Source organism: Aphis gossypii, chromosome X (assembly GCF_020184175.1).
Source record: "Aphis gossypii isolate Hap1 chromosome X, ASM2018417v2, whole genome shotgun sequence".
Classification (NCBI taxonomy): domain Eukaryota; kingdom Metazoa; phylum Arthropoda; class Insecta; order Hemiptera; family Aphididae; genus Aphis; species Aphis gossypii.
The window spans coordinates 63,806,503-63,829,320 of NC_065533.1; the positions used below are offsets into that span (position 1 = coordinate 63,806,503).

Consider the following 22,818-nt stretch of genomic DNA (forward strand, 5'->3'; position numbering starts at 1 on the left):
GGCGAGGACCCCGCCGTGAAGGCTGTCATGCGAAAGATGCCTCGTGGCCTGCAAATGGCAATAATTACGGCCAACGTCGACACGGCCCACAAGGCAGCTGAACTGGGGCGTATTCGGGTAGGTTATACATACTGCTGAGTACGTATGTGGCATGAGAGCAAACGATGCTTCCGCTGCCTTGCATCTAACCACGAAACCAGAAAGTGTCAAGGGACTGACCGCTCTGGTTGCTGCTTTGGATGCGGTAATACAGGACACTTTATCAAAGGTTGCAATGAGACTGAGGAAAAGCGAGCGGAATTCAATGAGAAATTGAGAAGTGGAGAGGTCGAGGCACACTCGCAATGATCAGCTTCCTGCAGATCAATGTTGGCGTATGCAGATCATCACAAGACCTGATGGTTCACACCGCTAGGGAGTGCGGGGCAGACGTAGTGCTGGTAAGCGAGCAGTACCGGAACGCTGACGAAGAGACCGGTTGGTACAGTGACACATCAGGAAGGTCGGCTGTCTTTGTATCCAGCAACATAGCGGTAGATGTTGTCGGTCCTCTAGACATCGGTTTCCGATGGGTACAAATAAATGGTATACGTATCTACAGCGTGTATTATTCGCCAAACGCTACCATTGCAGAGTACAACCTGTTCCTCAGCAGGCTTGAAAACAGTGTCCGCAGCGCTGACGGCCCAGTGCTAGTGGCGGGTGATTTTAACGCTAAACGCCCTGAATGGGGATCACCCACGACTGATCTACGTGGGAATGCTTTGGCAGATCTTGCAAGTTCTCTAAACCTCCACGTATGCAACGATGGCAACCTACCAACCTTCACACGAGGCGCTAGTGAATCTTTCATCGACGTGTCGTTTGTATCCCAGAGTCTGCGGCAAAAAGTTTCCAACTGGAGGATACTAGATGAGGACTCGTTGAGCCTACACTGGTACATCGCTTTCCATATCACTCAGACCGATCATGCCACACCTCTTCCACCACCCACGGGGTGATGCTGGCGGCAGCTGGACACCGATAAATTACATGCCTTCCTGGATTCCAGATCCATAGCAGAGTTCACCAACGTCACCCTACACGAATCACCTGCACAAGCAGTAGATTCCTATCTAGCAGCAGCATGTGATTTTTGCATGCCACGAAAATCGGTTTCGCGTCAAAATGTCGCGGTAATTTTGTCGCTGTAAAAAGATCGCAGCAAAAACGCCACGATAAAAATGTCGCCAAAAAAAAAATGTCGCAGGTAGTAATATATCGCCGTAGTCGCCGATGTGGCTCGCAGTTCCGGTTTTCATTCGATCGTAGGTATGATTAGATTAGATTAAAGTAACATAGGTAATAAAACGAAAATAAAGTTCAGTATACATATTAGTGTGTAATCTGCAACCGTAACAGAAACTCTATAATATAATATAATCTGTACGTAATGGCATTTGAGTATATAATGATATAATAAAAAATGGAAAATTACTGAATTTTAATTCTTTTTTATACAAGAAAGAGAAAACGAAAATAAAATTATTTGGAAGTGCGTAGAGTATAATGCAAAGAAATGTCGCGGTCGATTACATTCATCTGGACAAAGTGTAGTTCATACTACTGAACATAACCATGTGGCCGATATTGCAAAAGTTGAAGCTAAAGAAGCAATGGCAAGACTTAAAAATATTGCAAAACTACTCAACTTTACCCATTCTGTATTAGGAACACTGACATTACAGGTATATAGTTTATTAATAATATAACATTTTCAAATAATTATTTTTAGTTTATGATTTTAGACCACTTCCAACATAGCTGGACAATTTCCGAGTACAACAGGATTAAAACGAACAATTCAACGAGTTAGAAAAATAGAAAGATCAGCTCCTCCTGATCCAAAATCAGTAACTGAACTCAAAATACCAGATAATTACACAAAAACTTCAACCGGTGAGCTTCTTTTAAAATATGATAGCATTGATTACGAAAATAACTTAGACCGGTTTTTAATTTTTACTACCGACAACAATTTACAATTGATGGAACAATGTGAACATTGGTTATGCGATGGTACATTTTCTTGCGTACCTAGTATTTTCCACCAACTCTATACTATTCATGGAATAAATTATTCAAAAGTTGTACCAGCTGTTTATATACTTCTTCCTAATAAAAAAGAAGATACTTACAAACGTATGTTTTTAGCATTAAAATTTTTAAAACCACAGCTTAATCCATAGTCAATGACGTTTGATTTTGAAAAAGCTGCTATGAACGCTTCAAAATATGTTTTTCCATCAATTAACATTAAAGGGTGTTTTTTCCATTTAACACAATCTATTTGGCGACATGTACAATCAAATGGGCTACAAGTTAGGTATACAAACGATTCAAATTTTGCACTCGAATTAAGAAAACTAGCAGCCTTAGCTTATGTGCCTGAAAATAATGTAATTTCAGCATTTGAATCTCTGTCGGATTCCGAGTTTTATAGAGAAAATGAAGAGAGTTTATCAGGTTTAATTAACTATTTTGAAGACACATGGATCGGAAGACCCTGCCGGAGAGCGAGAAGAGCCCCTTTATTTTCTATAAATGTATGGAATTGTTATGCATTATTAAAGTATGATATTCCACGAACTAACAATTCAGTCGAGGGTTGGCATAATTGTTTTAGTTCAATGTTAAGTTCTCGTCATCCATCTATTTGGATTTTTATCGATTCACTGAAAAAAGGAGAAAGCTTAAACCGTCTAAAAGGTGAACAGTATATTGCTGGCATCAAACCTCCGAAAAAGAAAAAATACAAAGATTCTGCAATTCGACTTAAAGCCATTTGTGATGATTATGAAAATCGATCAATTAACGACTACCTGCGTGGAATTTCGTATAACTTCCAATATCAATTGACATAAAAATACAATTTATTATTTTATTTATTACAACATTTTTAATTATTATTATTTTTTTGTGTACTCTATACATTATAAAATTATTCGATGTATAGATTATTTCTAGACACAATTTTATCGGCTGAAATACCAGATACCTTATCATAATATCATAGTAACTAATTTTAAAATATCAATATAGAATATAAATGCGATAATGAACACTGCGACGAGCAGTTTGTACTTTGTAATCTGTGTTCGTTTTACGTATAATAGGTATGTGTATTGTGTAGTACTACTCTGTACTCTGTAAGTCTATAAAATCAATTTTTGGCAACATATTTTTGCATATAAATCCGAACCCTAATTATAATATATTAGTATTATATTAATCATATTTTTGACATCGCGATATTTTTATATTCGCGACATTTTTGTGTTCGCAACATTTTAACCGCGACATTTTTATAGCGACATTTTTACAGCGACAAAATTACCACGACATTATGACGAGTATCCACGCAAATCCTACCAAGGGGGAAAGAAACCAGTACACTGGTGGACGCAAGAAATAGCAGACCTACGAAAAATAGCCTTCGCATCAAGACACCGTTTTCAAAGGGCAAGAAAACAGACAGGGCCCGATGCATGCAGGGAACTAGAGCAGGCGGCCAGAGATGCCCTGAAAGCACTCAAAATAGCCATCAGGAAAATCTAAGAGGATAGCTGGAGGAAGCTGTGCCAGCAAGTCGACGACGACCCATGGGGCTTGCCATACAAACTGGTAAAAAAAAAACTGGTTGGCAGGCGGCCCATTCCGGGCCTCTCACTACCCGGTCGCCTGCAGAACATTGTAAGTGGTCTTTTTCCGTCACGCCATATGGTTGAATGGAGCATTCCGAATGGGTCCTCGGACATCGACGAGGTCACAACCGGGGAATTGATAGAGCTTGCCAAAGCCACGCCTTCAGGTTAAGCACCTGGCCCTGATGGTGTACCCGACTCAGTGGTCAAAGCAACAATGTTAAGAAGCCCAGCAGAAGTGGCAAGCATCCTCAACAACTGTTTACGTTCAGGGTGCTTCCCGCGCCGCTGGAAAGAGGCCAGATTAGTTCTGCTGCTAAAACCGGGTAAACCCCTAGACTTGCCTTCGTCCTATCACCCCTTGAGCATGGTGAACACGTTCGGGAAAATGTTGGAGAGGGTTATGAAGCGGCGCCTTGAGACCCACCTTACAGAAATTCCAGAGGGTCTTTCAGAAAACCAATTTGGCTTTCGACGTGGTCGATCAGCCATTGATGCGGTGGAAAAGGTACTATCTATAGTAAATAGCAACGAGTCCAGACCGTGGAGACGCAGGGACCTATGTGCAATAGTTTCAATTGATGTTGCCAACGCTTTCAACACGGTACCTTGGGATAAAATTGGAGATGCTTTGATAAGCAAAAACACCCCTACGTACCTAACAAGAATCATAAGGGACTATCTTCGAAAGAGGCTGTTGTTAACGGGCGTTGGTGCTATAAATGTAACTAGTGGTGTAAGGTTCGGTCATTGGCCCAGACTTATGGAATCTATTTTATGACGACCTCTTACGGCAACCGCGACCAGATGGAATAGAGATCATTGCGTTTGCAGATGACATTGCGATAGTTGGATCTGGCGTTAATACTGACGCTCTGGAAGCATCAATAAACTCCACATTAGGCATGGTTGGCGAGTGGATGCACAGTAATAGTCTCAATATCTCGGTAAGCAAAACAGTTGCAATGATGATGACGTCCAAGCGCCGTTACAGACGTCCTCAGTTCATATTATTAAACGAAATCTTGGAGCTTAAAGACCATATAAGGTATCTAGGCATCGAACTTAGCTCCAAGCTAAGCTTCATTGAGCACATGAAACTAGCGGGGAGAGAAGGCCACTAAAACAACGGCTGCTCTATCTAGACTGATGCCAAATATTGGAGGCCCTCGGCCGATCAAGAGGAAGCTGCTTGCCTCAGTTGTTCACAGCCAGTTGCTGTATGCTGCCCCTGTATGGTGTTCATCCCTCGTTTTTCACAACCATAGACAGCTACTTCTCGGCCCCCAGCGCATCATGGCAATGAGGGTAGTCAGCGCCTACAGAACGGTATCCACTGCACTTGCACTTTTTTACGTTTTTATTAATAATTAAGTATCGAGTTAAAAGCATTTTGGTTGCAACTCAATACTAAACTTGATCTAAAAATTCAAAAAAAATTGATTATCACAGTATGCCTCGGCAGTGACTGCGCGTGTATCGGCACTCGTCGCTACGCTCCTCGGCGCCGTCGCTTCGCTCCGCACAAATCGAAAATATCCCCCGATTTGCTATGTAACACCACCTCAAGTAGGTCACAGGACCAACAGAAATGCATTTCGGTTGCAATTCGATACTAAGCTTGGTCATAATCAAAAAATCTAACAATTAGGAAATCGAATATATTGGCTATTTAAACAAAATATTACAAAATACGTAATTTTCTAAGTGCTATAACTTAAAAACTAATGATTAGCCCCAATTTATTTTTGCACCATCGTTTTTAGAATGTCAAAATACATAGGTTTCAAAAAAAAAATTGTCAAAAATTAGGGGGTCCGGTAAAATAGAAATATACCTTGTACTGTATAGTATTAATAAAAAAATAAATTACCAAAAGTGAAATAATTTAAACTAAATTACAAAATATCCTTAGGAATTGAGACTGACATTCAGGAAATCCGGTAGACAATTCTGTCTCCGTTTAGAATCATTTATCGTAAGTAGGTATTATGCGTAATAATCATGAATACCTACCTATGTACCTATAAATTTAACACGTCTATATTTGAATGGCATATTTAATAACGAAGTATACTCGAAATCTATAAGGCGGCTTCCTATTTTATATTGTAAATATAAGTTGTGTTTGTAGAATGTAATATGTTTTATTTATATTACATAGGTAAATAAAATTGTTTTTTTTTTTTAACATGTTATTTTAACTGTTTGACTGTTTCGTATTAGTTTTAGACTTAGTCATTTGAGTACAAAGTATAGTGGTATATCAATCAGTGCCGCAACTATTAATTCTGAGGCCTGTGTGCTAAATTTGTTTGGAGGCCCCAAATTAATAATTTTTTACTTGATTTTTGTACCTATTATACAACAATATTATTAATCAATATTTTTTTTTGTATGTTAACTTATATGAAATCATTTATAATGTTATATGAACATTATACTAATTAGACAAGAAGTTTATTTTAAACTTTGGACCAAAATCAATTTTAATAATGTTATCTCTAAATTAAACACAATGCATGATATTTTTGTAGATTTAATTGTGTATTATTTATAATTAAACAGAAGAAAATATCTAATAGGTAATATATATATATATAAAAAAAAACAGTTTTATACAATTTCATTTAGGCATTTCAGCAAAATATAATAAAAATGAACTATAAGTTGTTTCTTAAAATATAAGTTAGAATTATAAAGTTACAATATAATATAATACATAAATACATCAAATCAAATTTAAATTATTTCAAAAAATTTTTTTTTCGGGCTTTTGCGTTGGCAAAGTTTGTTATTATCTTATCAATGTTAAGTTCGGCGGTACGTTTACTTTCAATATTCAAAATACTTATATTTTTTAGTCGATCTTGACCAGAAGAATTCCGAAGATAATTTTTTATTAATTTAAGCTTTGAAAAGCTACGTTCTGCAGACGCGACTGTTATCGGTAAAGTTAAAAATAAAAGACATGCTGATAATACATCTGGGTAACTTATAGACAAATCCATTTCAATAATATATACACATAGATCTTTAATAGATTTTAGATTTTGAGATGAAATGTTTGTTTTTAGACTTATAATTTGTCGCGTGAAATCTGAAGTAACATCATCTTTATAAAATTGAATGAAATCATAAGTAGATTTAATTAGAGAAGACTGTTCATAGCTCAAAAGTGATTTCGGGCTTAAAAATGTGAAACGATCAGAAACACATTTCATTCCATTAAATCGTTCTTTGAGTTTAAATATTATACAATCCACGACTGGTAAAAATACTTTAATCCTAAATGTATCTTCAGAAATATCAAATCTCCGGTCACCGTCAACTTCTCCAAATACTTTTTTATGAAACTTAGGTCTCGAAGAATGGAATGAAATATTAATTTAATATTAAATATTTAATTTAATATTAATTCATCACATAAGCGTTTTGATTCTAAATATATTGTGCTGTAGTCATTTCGCATGTGTTGCATATTTTGAATAGTTTTATCCAGAAGCATAGAAGCATTCTCTAATGAAATATCCGTACTTTGTAAAATTTTAGATACAGTATTTAAATATCTTAAAATATTTTCCCAAATATATAAAATTAGTACAAATTCACTCGATTCTATCTTATTTTTAAGTACTTTACTCATATCTCGTTCATCTTTTTTACTACTTGTAAGTGATATTACTGTTAAACATTTGATTACATCAATAAACCGTTCTTTTAATGCAAATACTGCAGTATGTCTAGATTCCCATCGGGTAGAGCACACTTTTTTTAATACCTTTTTCCTAATTTTTGATGCTGTGTTATCTCCTAATGCTAATGACGCTCATCGTGGACCACTTGAGCTAAAGAAATTAAACACATTCTGCACGGTTTCAAAAAATCTTGACATGCTTGGTGAAATTTTAGAGGCATCAGATATCACTAAGTTTAAGTTATGAGCACAGCAGTGGACAAATGATGCAGTTGGAACAATATCATTTATTCTCTTTTGGACTCCAGAGTACTGACCACTCATTACAGATGCTCCGTCGTATCCTTGTCCTCTACAATTGTTAATGTTTATATTATTTTTGTGTAAAACATCTTGTATTAACTGTGCATAGTCCATTGCTCCATGCTGCTCTAAAGCATAAAATCCTAAAAATGATTCTTTAATATTAATTGTATGTGTTTCATAGTCAACAATCACATACCTTATAATAACACTGACTTGGTCGATTTTCGTTATGTCTTCAGTAGAGTCTAATATTATTGAGAAGAAAGAACAATTTATTATTTCTTCACATATGATTTTACATAAGTTTTCAGATAAAATGTTAATCAATTCATTTTGATATGTTTGGTAGGGTCATTTAAAAGTTCATGAAGTAATGGGTCAAAATTAGCTAATAGACGAATTGTTTGCATAAAATTACCTTCAAGCTCTTCAGGCTTATAATCTCCTTTCTTACCTTCATTCCCTCTTAAAGCAGTGTGAGAGTTAATATAACTTTTATAATCTGTCGCAGAATATTTCGCCAATATTCTGCTTCTTTAGATATATGTTGTTCTATACTCTTGTCAATTGTAGCATTTTTTAACCCAAGTTCCTCTAACAGTTGTGGCTTCAACATGTTGTAGCGATTTTTCATGACGAGTTATTAAATATGATAAATGCTGCCAATCATCAATACCAGATATCCATTCAGACCTGTAGCTTGAATTATTTTTGTTTGCAAATAACCAACATGACTCACAATAAGCTTTGTTAAAAATCACAGAATAACAGAGCCAGGAACGTGGAATTTTTGAACCAGTCTTAGTAATCATATGATAATAGCTCAATGAAAAAGATCTATTTTTATCATCCTTCTCAAACTCAATTGAAGGTTTACATGGCTCAATTAATAAAATGCTTCGTTTAAGAGAACCTGATATATCTTCATTAAAATGTCCTCGGTCAGTAGGATACAACAATTCTAAATTCAATTTATTATCTTCACACTCTACAGTCACACCTATAAAAAAAAAATTATATTGATCAGAAATAGTTAGTCTGTTTGTCAAAAAAATAATTTAAATGGCATGATTTAATAGTATAAACCTTTTGTATCAACGAATTCATCAACATAATCTTCCTTACATACCATGTCTTGATTGTCTTGTACTATTTAGACACTTTTTTCAAGATCAGGAGATTCAGTAACACATTCATTATCAGCTAAAATAAATAAATATTTAAAACTAGAAAATTAATGTTAGATTTTCTTTATAGACTTATAAATATTATATATATTAACCAATAATCATTATTAAAGAAAGGTATATCACGAGGTATATCATCATTCATCACTCAAGAAATATAATATATATGTACCTATGTCCTATATGCACCGAAAGCAAGGCTGGACATAGGTATAAAATAGGTATAAAATAGGTATTAACATTATAAATTTATTTGTATCCGATATTTTGTGTGTAATTTATTTAATTAAATCCTAATTACAAATTTAATAATTACAATTTACAAATTTAATGGGTATTAGCAAAAAAAAAAAAATTTAATTTAGCCATCAATTTGGAAACCTTGTAGGTAAAAAAATACATTGAACATTGAATTAATTAATTTGTTTTGTTTTATTTTATAGTTGATTGAAGTATTTAAGTAGTATTTATTACCTAAGTATCTACTGTAATTATTAATTAATACAATTACATATTATACTTATTACAAATAGAAAGACTTCCACTAGTTTCACTATATTATGTTATTTGTTAAGCATTAATAAAAATGTATGATGCTTTATTTTACATTAAAAGATAAAAGTCACTTTTTTTAACTAAGTTAAGTTACTTTTTTTTCAAATTAACTTTTAATTTTTAACGAGTTAAATAAATAAGAAAAATAACTTTTAACTTTTAACTTAACTTAGATTGTTTTGTATTAACTTAACTTAACGAGTTAAAATAATTAGTTAACTTGCCCAGCCTTGCCAATAAATATTTATAAGTACCTTAGAATAGCGTATGTTGGATGATTTAATAGTATTAAGTTTCGTATTTAAAACATAATATAACTATATTTCATTCACTGATTATATGCTCAAAAATGCCTAGGTATATCAATACAATTAAATATGCGAAGTATAATGAAAGGAATTTACTTACTTAGTGTGTCTTCGTTATCCATAACGACATAGCACGAGCACATTTTTCGTTATTTTTTTGTAAAAGTATCTTCTTTTTTCGTTTTTGTGCACCACTTTCAAATACACGTTTAGACATTTCGATTTATAAAATCACTATTAAAAGTCGTCGAATGAAATACAATGAATAAATATACACTGTCACACCAGTACACCACGAGTTATTTAATATTGTTTAAATAATAAAATATGTCTAAAGCCACTTGATAATTGATATTAACTTTCAGTAAGTAAGTTAACTACACTCGGTGCTCACATCATAGGGTTACCAATATTACTATAAGATAAAAACAAAATAGAAAACAATGTAATACCGAAACACCGAATATAAATAGCCATTATCGCTCATGGTTTGTCGAGTTTCCATGTAACGGAATGAAATATGTACTGATAATAATGATTATGATCGATCATCGATACCCATACCCGTATGGCTGTATACTATCGATCTGCTAATAGACATTGTAAAATGCTTAAAAATAGTAACTAATATTATTTTACTATTATTATTTAGCACTGTATTGACGTATTTGCATACTATTTATACAACATTTAATAATTATGCCTATAATTAATTTAATTGTTAAGTAAGTACATAAAATCTTAAAATAATCGTAGAACGATAGAACAAAAAAAATATTGAAATAGACAATATTAAAATAGAAAATATTTTTGGTTTTAGAGGCCCCTTAGAGCTGGAGGCCCGTGTGCGTTGCACACTGCACACCCAGTAGTTGCGGCACTGATATCAATATACGTGCTGTATTTTTTGGGTTTTCCTAATTTTGATGTGATGCAAACGACACGCGACGACGCCAATGCCTATTCGCCACCTATTGTTCAAGAAAACAATTGATGGTCACTGGTCAGACTATTATATAGTAATATACTAGTAAAATTTAAAAATAGTATCGAAAATATTACAAAATCAAAATCAAAATGATTCAGCTTTCTGTTCTTGTGTGAACTTTAGTCTGGACTCATTTCATAAGTGTTCCTAAATTCAGATTTTATTTCATACGTGTATTCATTCCAGTTTACTCCAGTAATTCAAAAACTAATCACTGTAAATACTTGAAATTTTTACCAAATGTTTATGTTAGTGTTATCTATATACAGTTAAATTTTCAAACAATTTTGTCTTTTTTTGAGTTATTTATAGACTACTGAAATTTTCGATTTTTATGCGAATTTTTTTTTGAAGTGTCGGTAAAAAAATGTTGGATGACCAAAAAAACTTGAAAATTTAATACAAGATTTCTTATGAGTTGTTCTTATTGTAGCTAAAAAAAATTAAAAATCGTTAGTCACAATTTTTTTTTTATAAGCGTATACGAGTATAGTTAAACATTTTACGAAATCTGTCGAAAACGCGAAAATTTGCAAGTAATTTTGAAGTTGAAAAATCATAAAATTGTTTGTGTTTTTAACTAAGGATTAAAAATACAACACTAAGTTTTCCATAGGTTTTTCTTCAAGTAGCTATAGAGAAAACTCGAATCATCATTATAGGAAAAATTGTTTGTAAGAGTTGACAATTTAATACAAGATTTTTCATAAGTTTAGCTTACAATAATTATAAAAGAACTTAAATTTTGGTGTATTCAGGCGATTAAAACATAAACCACCTTTTTCACCAACCACTGGAAATTATATCCTAGGGCCTAGGCTGACAAATCTACTTCGTTCAGAATCGTTTTTCGTATACATTATACAATGATAGCTATCATTGCATTCAAATTTAATCTACCCTAGTCCGAGGTACACCCCACTCCCTGCTAATGTATAGCAGAACGGTAGGTACCCACTTGCCCGATTTTTTACATTATATAATTATAATGTAAATAACCAACTAAATTATGTTTAAAATTAATTTTTACATTAGTTTAGACGAATAAAAAGTTTTTACTGTATATTCCATAACTTTTAACTTTATAAATAAACAAAAAATCAAAAATGTTATGCTTTTAATTTCTTTAATTATAATAAATTCCATTTCCATAGGTACTGAATCAAATATTTTCTTAAAAATATAGATAAAAAAAATCAAATTGAACAAATAGTAATTTTATTTTATTATATTACTTATTTTTATACTAAATTATTTAATAAAATAATTAAGCTTGATTTATTTTGTATTTATAAAATACCTACCTACTTCCTTGATAATTTAAAATATATATACACGTTTATATTTCAGGATACCGATACAATTAAAAAAAATTCTGTTCAAAAATACACAAAATGTATCAATGTTGACATAAATGACTGGGAAATAAATAAAGAATTGACTAAACATGAGGATCTATTAAATATAGTAAAGCATGAAATTGCATTATTTAATATTGCCTGTGTCTGGAAATCAGAAATTCTAGATCAAGGAAAAAATAAAATTATGACTATTACTTATAAAAATTGTAGACTTCAAGACTGTAAAAGCCGTGGAACAATTGATATACGTAGACATGAGGACATGGTAATAATTGATATTTTAATAACAATTCCTGACTACTTGTTTTTTTATGAAAGATCATCAGGATATACTAGATGAAATTTCCAACAGTAAAGAAATAAATCCACAACTAGAAAATGTAATGTTATATACTACTCCGTGGTCAATAGCATTTAATCCATTAAATTTAATACAGTTACCAATTATCGTGCACAATGAATATCCTATCGGAAGAATATTATATTTGTTTAAAGATATATTGTCAGGTAAAAAAAATATGGATTTATATGTGCACCACCAATTAAACCTGAAGGTGGAGAATTATTCATTTACAAATGTTCAAGTACAAAAGACAAAGATTATCGCAGTGATCAGTACAGATGGTTATGTAAGGGTGATAATAAAGCCAAAAACAATCCAGTATTGAAAACATATAATGAGATACGAATAACAACAGGTAAAACAAGGTCATCATCAAAGGAATTCCGAAGGCATATATATCAAATAAAAAATACTGAAGACAATACACAGCCAATTGTAATTATTCATTACTTAGAGTCTAAGAGAGCAGCTATTGATTTATCTCATGGAAATACAAAATCTTCGAGACCTTTTTTGGGGATAATGGCATCCACTAAAGAAATCATTAATAGTCAACTACGTTCAAAGGATGGACCCCAAGAAACTTATAAAACAGTTTGTGATACAGTTAAAGACAATATAAATAATACATCTGTTGTCTTTGAAGATATTGAAATGGTTGCATGTAAATACCAAACAAGTATACAATTTTAAATACGATGAATTACATAAACTAGCTGTATCAAGAGATGAAATTTACAGTTAATTAGAATTGGCTAGACAAGATTTTGAAAATGTTATTCGTGTAATTGAAATTTATCCTGAAACTAATGTTATTTTTAATGATCCATCTTTTATAGAATTGGCTAATAATTTATTAAAATGCAGCTATATGAATAAACATATTCCACAGCTTGTGTCGTATGATACAACATTTAATTTGGGAAATTTTTATGTCTCTATTTTAGTTATGCGTAGTACATACATTGTAGGAGATCCTATATTTCCAGTGCTTTTTATGATTCATGAAAAAAAGCTATTGCGAACGCACGAACTTTTTTGGGGAAGTTTTGTTAAGAAACTCATCCATTTAGATAAATATGGGCTTAATGTCCCTATTATAACTGACAGAGAAAATAGTATTGTTTCTGCAATTTTAAAATCAATTGATACTGCAGAAATTAATTTGATATTTTGTCATAACCATTTGATCCAAGATATAAAACATTGGTTAAAATCTAATAATGCTACCCAAGATGATATGAAAGTATATACACATGAAATAAAATATTTGTTAAATATTAAAAGTAAAAATGAATTTAAAAATAAATTAAATAATTACAAACTGAAATGGTTTCAACCATTTTTGAAATATTATGAAAAAAATATTGAGTTTGGTTTAAAAAACAGATGTACAGCTTTCAAAACAGATAAATTTGCAACATTTTTCAACAAAACTCCAACCAATAACATCAGTGAGAGCTTGAATAAAATGGTGAAACAGTGGAACGACTGAAAAGAATTGCCTTTAGATGCATTAGTTCTCTCATTATATAAAATGCAAATATTTTATGTAAAAGAATTCAATCGATGTTACAGGATTATGGGAGATTACCAACTTAAAGAAGCATATCAAAATAAAGTTAATGAATTAAATATTCATACTTCAAGTACTACTGAAGACATTACAGAAATTGTAAAGAACATTAAATTAAATAGAATTGAACCTAAATCAATTATTGAAAAAAAACCTACTTATAGAATGACACAAATATCAATGGCGAACTATATTTGGAAAATAAGTTAATTGATTTTTCACCACATTTGCAGGTACATATTGTACGTAATGCTTTTTCTAATAAGACACATGTTGTGAGTAAAATTGGCAAGAAATTTAAATGCACGTGCAGTAGTAAAATTACAGGAGATTGTTACCATAGTATGGCAGTCATATTTTTATCTACAGAAACTCAGACATCAGAAAAAGTGTTTAAATTATCAGTCTTAAAAAAAAAAACAACTAGAGGAGAAAGAAAAGCTCCTAGACCAGGTGACATCGATGTGGACAAAGTCATAAGGGCTGATGATTCATTGGAAGCTGATAAATCACTTTTAGAATCTTCAAAAAAAAGAAAATATTTAGATGAATCAACAGTATCAAAGACTACAACTAAGATAACAAAAGTAGCAGTAAGTCAAAGTTTAAATGAAATTAAAAATATTGATACTGAATTAAAAGTAGTAGAATTGCCAAAGTTTAAACTAAATCCTTTAACTTTGTCAAATGATTTTAAAACTTTATGGCCTGGTGAGTGGATAAGTTCATTTATAATTGATGATATGATCAGCTATTTAATTATTCATTATGGAAAAGAAAAGTGTATTCTGTATATCCCATCTGGTATATATGAATATTTTTATGCTATGCAAGATAATACTAATATTTTACAAAAATTTCTTGATACTGATATTTTAAAAATGGATTTAATTTTGATAACCATAAATACACATATAAGAGAACATTGGATTTTAGGTATAATTCATTTGAAACTTAAAATGATAATTATTTTAGATTCGCTTCTTTCTCTGGATGAAAGGAAAGAGCATTTTCTTTGCTTACTTCAAATAACATATTTATGCTATAATGCTTCAAACTATTGCAACAAAACAAGTTTGAAATTTGACTTGAGTGAATGGCAATGTGTGTATGCTAATGCTATTGTTATTAATAATTTGCAACTCAATTTTTTTGTCATGTAGATCAGAATCTTTTATACAATCATCTGAATAAATTTAGTTTTAGAAAAATATCACTTCATAATAAATATAAATTACTACCAATAATATAATTCTTAAATAAGAATTCCGTCTTTTTCTATGAAATAAATTTTGGAAGTATTTGGGAGCCCGCCGTCAAATCTTCCAAAGCCTTACTCATTCGCACCATTGGTAATCATGTCATGACGCTCGAAGAATTTACCACATTATTGTCACGTTGTGAGTCAGTCTTGAACTCTCGTCCTTTGACACCTTTATCGTCGGATCCCTCGGACTTGGAATGCCTCACGACAGGACATTTTTTGATTGGTCAACCGTTATGTACATTGCCAGAACCGGGTGTCTCAACCCCTCCTCGTAGTCGGTTGTCTCGTTGGAAATTACTTCGCCATATGTTTCAATCATTCTGGCACCGTTGGTCCAGTGAATATTTGAATCTATTACAATCCCGATCCAAATGGTCCTCTGACTCTTCTAAAACCTTATCTGTCAACGACTTAATTATAATCAAAGACAACCAGACTTCTCCACTACAATGAAACATGGGCCACATAACGCATTTGATGCCTGGTTCAGATGGGGTCGTGCGTGTAGCTAGAGTTAGGACCCAACAGGGGGAGATCGTCTGTCCCATCGTAAAATTAGTACCCCTGTTTCCCGAAGAACCGTGATCTTCTTGATTTGCTTAAACACACAATAATTCACTACCAATAACCATAAGCTATCCGTCTCCTACTATTCCCTGTAAATACTTGTTGTGATGTGGAGTGGTTGGTTGGGGTATCAGATGTCGTGTATTTTGTGGGATGCGCAACACCACTACTGAAACCTTATGTTATTTAAGTAGTATAAATATGGGGCATCTGGCTCCATTTTTCAGCGGAGATGAAAAAAGTTTGAGGGGGTATTGTCCCCTTGCAGTGTAAGAAATTCCCGCTGTAAAATGGAGTCAGTCGCCCCACGTTGTTTCAGGGAAACCATGAGGCGTTTGGCTCCATTTTTATAGGGACACAAAAAATGTTTAAAGCGGAATGTCCTTCTTTCAGTATAAAAAATCTCCCTATTACTTTTACTGAAAATAAAACATGATTAGTTATTAGTTAAACGAATCATTTTCGTTTAAATTTCTGAAATAAATAAAATCATTTTTTTTATTATCATTTTGTTTATTTATTTTAAATTAATTAATAGTATTTAACATCAAGTATTTTAAATAAATCAGTTTTTTAATATTATTCACACTAGTTTTCTTACTTCTCTAGTAAAAGGTACATATTCAACAATGCGATCATGAATTAATAAACAATAAGCAGTTACACCTGTAAGAGATTCCGATGCTTCAATTTCCAATTGCACATCTACTGATGATGCTGTAGCCGAATCGTTCTGTTTTGAAGTATCGATAACTACAATTGGAGCGTTCGATAGAAAAGAATAGAGGACTATGGGGTTTCGTATATTTTTTTCATAGTACGATTCTTGAAACGATGTATACATATCATATAATAAGGTGAAATTATTTTTCGTAAAATCTAAATTCAAATTATCATATAGATAAGCTATTGAGTTAAGAAATACTTTAACGTTTGTTATATTACAGTGATCAAATATACTACAATCTTTTTCTAATGAATTTTTACGTCCTTTTTGTAATCCAATTATGATAAATCGTGACTTTTCTAATGTTGATGCTGTCTTCAAGTTCCACACTACTTTTTTTGTGGTTCCGAGTTCAGGATATTCAAAAGTTTCAAAAGATCTGAACGGGATAAACAAACTTTTTTCTTTTTCAATAAGTTTTAATAATTTTAACCTTTCTTCATCATCAACAGTAATATGTGGAACCTTCCAAACTATTTTATTCAAATCAACTTTTCCAGAATTTGTACTTGCACTGGTTATTACCTTTAGAGCGTTTAAATCGTTATGACATCGAGTTAATATTAGTTCTAATCTAGAATTAACTAATATCTTTTTAAAGTCTTCAAATAGACCTAACCAATATTTCAACGGAATGCATGCACTAAATTCTTCATTATTATTTGCTGGGTTTGAACTATTTTTAAAAATCAAACCAGCATTTTCATAACAATTATAATTATCAGGTGTACCTGATAGATAACCTTTTAACGAACTGGTAATACCAAGTACACGTGTTCTATCTACTTCTATTCCATTGATTTCAAGTCGTATTTGATCAAAGAGATAGGAAAAACCGTTATTAGTAAGTTTTACTTTTCCAGAATCTGATACTTGACCTTCTAAATATATAAAGCTTTCATTCAGATACGGATAAACATCTGTTTGTTGGATTGATATACGTATTTCATCATTATTATTAAATGAAGTTGTATACGGTGTATATGAATGATATTCGATTTTCGTAATTTTAGAATCGGTTTCAAACGGCGAACTTATATCTAAAATATCACTTTCAGGCATTCTGCTTTAATTTATAACCTAAAGCCTTTAAAATTGTTTTATTTTTCGTTGGTATTTTTTTTACTTTATTCGATGTTACCGGTACCGCTTTAGTCTTTTGACTAACAAGATTTATTTTATGTAATGGGCTTATATTAAATTTTAATCCCATATTAAGATCCGTAACGTTTAATATGTAGATTGATTATTAATTTCTCACCTAAATTGTTTATCGGATTATGATCTTGATCAACTAATTGTATAGTTATTGAATCGATATTTGTTTTATTTAATTTGTAATATATTAGGTTATTTGGTGTTTGAATCAGCTTAGACCCTATGTTCTCACTAGGGGAAAACTCATAAATTGAATGACTTGACATGTGGTTGTTGAATGAACCTTGAGCTATATTACACATTACTTTTATTGAGTTAACACTGATTTAATTTGTCACTTTCTGTGATCGATGACCATCAATGTGCATATTGTGTGGTTCATAACTTTTTTTTTCAAACCCCAATAAAGGTCCTATACTGTTCTTTACGTTAAAACGTATTATACCATTACTGAATATGGTTGTTCTAAAATCTATTTGATCAATCCCGATATCAAAAGTTATTTTCTCTGTCGATTTTATTCTAAAGTAATCGTTATCATTATTAAAGTCATCTATTTGGGTCAAAATTTGATTTTTAATATCCTTAATATCGTAACACCCCTTTTTCAGTGTGATACAACAGATTGGAAATTTATTATTATTTAGTAAACGATCGGGGTTTTCTAAATATATTTCGAAGTTGTTATTAGTTTCGTTTATGTTTGCAAATGTATTATATGTTTGCAAATTTAACAAAGCAATTTCCGAGTCATCTTATACATCAATTGGTGGACAATAATGTACAGATAATGTGGTTGTATTACCAGATAAACTTAAAGTAACTGATTCTTGCATTGTAAAAAATTAAGACATAAGTGTCCACAATTAAATGAATTAAAATCTTGATAATTTGTGTAGTTATATTTAATTTTGTTTCCTTGAAAATAGTTTTGTAGTTCAATCGGTGGAGGTAAATCACCGAAGTTTTCAAAATATTCAACCTTATCTTTAATTTTATAAAACGCTACCCAATGACTTCCATTACCGGAAGATACGTCAAAGTTTAATATACCACATTCGATTGCGAGAAGTTTTTTAGGTAAGTTATCACGTGAAAATACTCCGCGGAAATGACTGGTATTAAACTTTGCAACGTATTTTATAATATCTCTAGAAGTTAGTGGTCTGTTAGGTAGCGTATTCATCAGTTTTTTTTCCTTGATCCATTATTATTTAAATATAATCCATTACCTTTCTTTCTTTTTGAATTTTGTATTGCATTATACACACTGGCACTTCCAGACATTAAACTATCTAGTGCTGATAATCCTGCAAAAATAGGTATTAAGAGAATCGCACCACCTGTCTGACCTGGTGTTATAATCAATCTTTTACCAACATTTTTTTTTTTTAAGGTGTTTTTTTTTTCGCTAACATTATACCATTTATTTTTATTTTTGTAGTACGTTTCCGTTTACGTTTACAACCCATTCCTATTTTTCTTTTAGCTTTCATTGCGTTTATTACGGTGTACGCAACGATTTTCTATTTCTAGGTGTATCTTTTGCTTTAAATCTTTCCCAAGCCCGAAGTTCTAACACTTTATGTCTATCTTCTAAATGTTTTCTAGTTGCATGCAAAATATCGTGATCGTAACATGCAGTATCCAACGGGTTTATTCCTTTATCAACACAATCTAGTCACTTTTTTTAATTTTGCACCAAGTCAACAATACTAATAGTTTGAAATACGAGCTTCAAACGGATGACTATTTATAAGTGAGTTTACAAATCCTTTGCCAGTCTTACCTGATTTACACTTATGAGTTGAACGTATCATTTATAACTGATTATTAAGTAAAAATTCATGAGTATTTATACGAAAAAAATGAACTTGATTGAGCAGAAAGATAAATTAGATATTACAAATGTTGATGTTCAGATAGAAAAAAAACCATCAAAACATGGATCATTATTACCTGATACCATACGTGCTATATTAGTTGGTCCTAGTGGTTCAGGAAAAACAAATATAATGTATAATTTAATTACCCATGAAAACGGGTTAAGATTTGAAAATATTTATCTATACTCTAAAACTTCAAATCAAGAAAAATATGTTTTGTTAAAAAAAATAATAGATGATATAAAAGGTGTTAATTTTTTCATTTTTACAAGTGCTGATAAAGTTATAAAACCAAACTTAACTAAAAAAAATTCCATTATAATTTTTGATGACGTTATATGTGGTCCGCAGTCAGTAATCAGAGAATACTTCTCAATTTGTAGACATTCAGGTGCTAGTTCAGTATTTTATTTAGCACAAACATATTCTAAAATACCAAAACAGTTAGTAAGAGATAACACAAATTTTTTAATAATACTAAAACAAGACGATACAAATTTACGACATATATTCAATGATCATTCGTCTACAGATATGGATTTCATTGAATTTCGGAAAATTTCCCATTTATGTTGGAATCATAGTGATTATGGGTTTATGGTTATTGATAAAACTCAGGAAATGAATGAAGGAAGATATAGATGTGGTTTTCATACTTTTATTAAAATAAAATAAATGTAAGTATAAATATAAATATAAAGTATAACTGAAATTATATACATTGTGTTGTCAATAGTCATACGATACAGTTATATTCACATTATTATTTGAAATGATTAAAGAAAAAGTTTTATTGGAAAATTTAATAACCTAAAAAAAAAATATAAAACGAAAAATAATGGAAATGAAACGTGGTATCATAGATTCCGACAACTATTTTCGTGAAGCATTTAAACCAATAATAGAACCATTGAGCAACCAAACAGAAAATAATACACAACCGGCTGATGAAATAAAACCGGAAACTTCAGACGTTAGTGATGATGATAATGATAACAATTTAAATTCATAATTTTCAAATTTTTTCAATAAACGTCCTACATCAAAACGATATGATAAATCATATGGTATGTATTATGATAAAGCCAGTGATTCATATAAAATAGGAGGCTACTCTGTAACTTTTAGTCATGGTAACTTACAGTTATTTAATAAATACTATCCATGGACTGAAGGACTATGGTCTTTACTATCTGAGGAAGAACCAAAAAATACAACTCTACAAGACATGGAATCTTATTACGACATTTTAAAAACTTCACGAGCTCATTTAAAAGCAGATGGGTAACCTAAAACCTCAAAGTTTCATAAATGGACGAATGTTGTAAAACCTCTATACGATAGAATGAAAAATGAGGAAAAGCAATTAAACGAAGAAATAGATAAAATTAATAACTCAAGAACTCCTCGATTAAGTTTAGCACAAATTACCGATCATTTATCTAGATCTAACACTAAACATAGTAATATTCATAATAATACAACTATACCAAATGATCCATTTGAATTTCGTCCAACAGCAAACGGTTCTATGACTACAGATCCAAAAAATGAAAAAATGTTAATTTTACTGCAACCCCAAAGGTTAAGAGAGGTTCTGGTTTATATAAAGATGTAATACCTCAAACACAATTAGTTTATTATGACGATCCGAATGAACTAGTAACTAGATTAAATCTTCTAACATCATCACAAAATGTTGGTAATACTGGTGTCAATAATGAAATTATATCAATTTTCGAGTCGGTGATAAGCCGGCTTACCTCAGCAATTGTATCCGGCGAGTAATCCGCGAGCTTATCTAATATGATTAAATAGTCTAACACACCATCGTCTTCGGTCTTAAATTGTGTCCATAATGAGTCTAGATCGGCCGCGATAACCGAAAACGCGGAGGCTACCTCTGGTTCACTTGCCACCCGCACGCCTAAATCGTGGATGGATCGAATTTGCGCGATAATGCTGGTGCGCTTGACCGTCGCACGTGCCAATAATCGAGCGACACGGTCTATCTCTTGTTTCGGTTCGTCACCCATAATGACGGGTAAAACCACCAAAACTTATCGCACACGCTCACACTATTTATACTTTATGGCAGCGGTCGGCGTAACTACCCGATCACTCGTACCTAAACCTAACAATGTATGCTAAAACCCACTCACACTACACAAAACACTAGTGTCACATTACACACACTCCGAACCCCCCAAAGGTCGGAACCACGCTCTGCTACCAAAAATGTTGCACCGTTACCGATCTTACGACGATCGGCGGTTGTCGGAAACGACTCGCATGTGATATCGTAGACAGGAGCGGAGTGGGTTACCCCAAGTATACGATAAATGACAATAATATTTTAAAGTGACAAAGTCTTTGATATATAATATGAAACTGAGCAAACTATATATTAACAATGAGCCCAAATAAATTAAATATTAATAATTATAACGGACCTAATATAGGGCGCCCCGGGGTCGTTTGACAATAGTTAATATATAGATAATAATAACACCAAAATATAATATACAATAATAAAATATATAAAAAAAATACAAAACAATAATGGTAGGTAGGTACAACCAAATAATAATAAAAGGTACGACCTGGTTTATATAATTGGTCGGATGACACACGTGGTCCTGGTACAGTTGATCGGCGGCCTGATGGTGCAAAAGACAGGAATCGATTTTGCTCACGTTAACAATAACGTATAGGATGGTAGCCGAATTGCCAACACGTCCACTAATTGTGGTGACGTATCCGGATACCAATCACACTGTGAGATTTAAAGGTGGACCACACGACTTAGTGTGACGGCACAAAAGAAAGGCACACAAAAAAAAATGACGGTGGGCGGACAGAGACGTATGTCAAGCCCAACCGTTCGGAAAAGACAGCAAAGGTGTCACCCGTCGGTCAACGGTCTGGCTAGCGGCAGACGAACTGTCGCCGGACACTGGAGGGGGGAACTTGCTGGGCGCCTCCATCCCGCTACACCGTGGTGTCCGAAACGAATAGTCAATAGATAGATAATATTCGTCGTTCCGCGTTCGAACAGAAATATTATAGTATAATGACAATCTTAACCAGTATAGCTGAGGAGTTACACGGACCAGCGAGAAAAATATTTCCTAGACGAAGCGTAGTAACACGGTTTAAAGATGATCTCTGGCAAGCTGATTTAATAGACATGCAACCACATTCTAGAC

The 22,818-nt window shown here is 32.3% G+C and overlaps 3 protein-coding genes across 3 annotated transcripts in view; 2 read left to right on the forward strand and 1 right to left on the reverse strand.

Annotated features, from left to right (window-relative positions):
* The window catches only part of LOC126551575 (UPF0746 protein DDB_G0281095-like), a 327,628-nt gene that overhangs the window by 58,174 nt on the left and 246,636 nt on the right, over nucleotides 1-22,818 (reverse strand). The gene's annotated exons all lie outside the window — the stretch shown is intronic.
* On the forward strand, nucleotides 345-1,001 carry LOC126552624 (uncharacterized). The gene has a single exon (XM_050207334.1). It carries the CDS (start codon nucleotides 345-347, stop codon nucleotides 999-1,001), a length of 657 nt encoding a protein of 218 aa, XP_050063291.1.
* On the forward strand, nucleotides 1,241-2,903 carry LOC126552625 (uncharacterized). The gene is made up of 4 exons (XM_050207335.1): nucleotides 1,241-1,249; nucleotides 1,536-1,727; nucleotides 1,788-1,866; nucleotides 2,545-2,903. The coding sequence occupies exons 1-4, from the start codon at nucleotides 1,241-1,243 to the stop codon at nucleotides 2,901-2,903; spliced, it is 639 nt and encodes a 212-aa protein (XP_050063292.1).

Excerpts from the sequence above, each read along its gene's own strand:
- LOC126552624 (XM_050207334.1), top strand. The coding sequence starts at position 345 with ATGATCAGCTTCCTGCAGATCAATGTTGGCGTATGCAGATCATCACAA.
- LOC126552625 (XM_050207335.1), top strand. Across the intron at positions 1,728-1,787 it reads TAGGAACACTGACATTACAG|ACCACTTCCAACATAGCTGG; the intron begins GTATATAGTTTA and ends TTATGATTTTAG. Across the intron at positions 1,867-2,544 it reads ACGAGTTAGAAAAATAGAAA|CCTGCCGGAGAGCGAGAAGA; the intron begins GATCAGCTCCTC and ends GGATCGGAAGAC.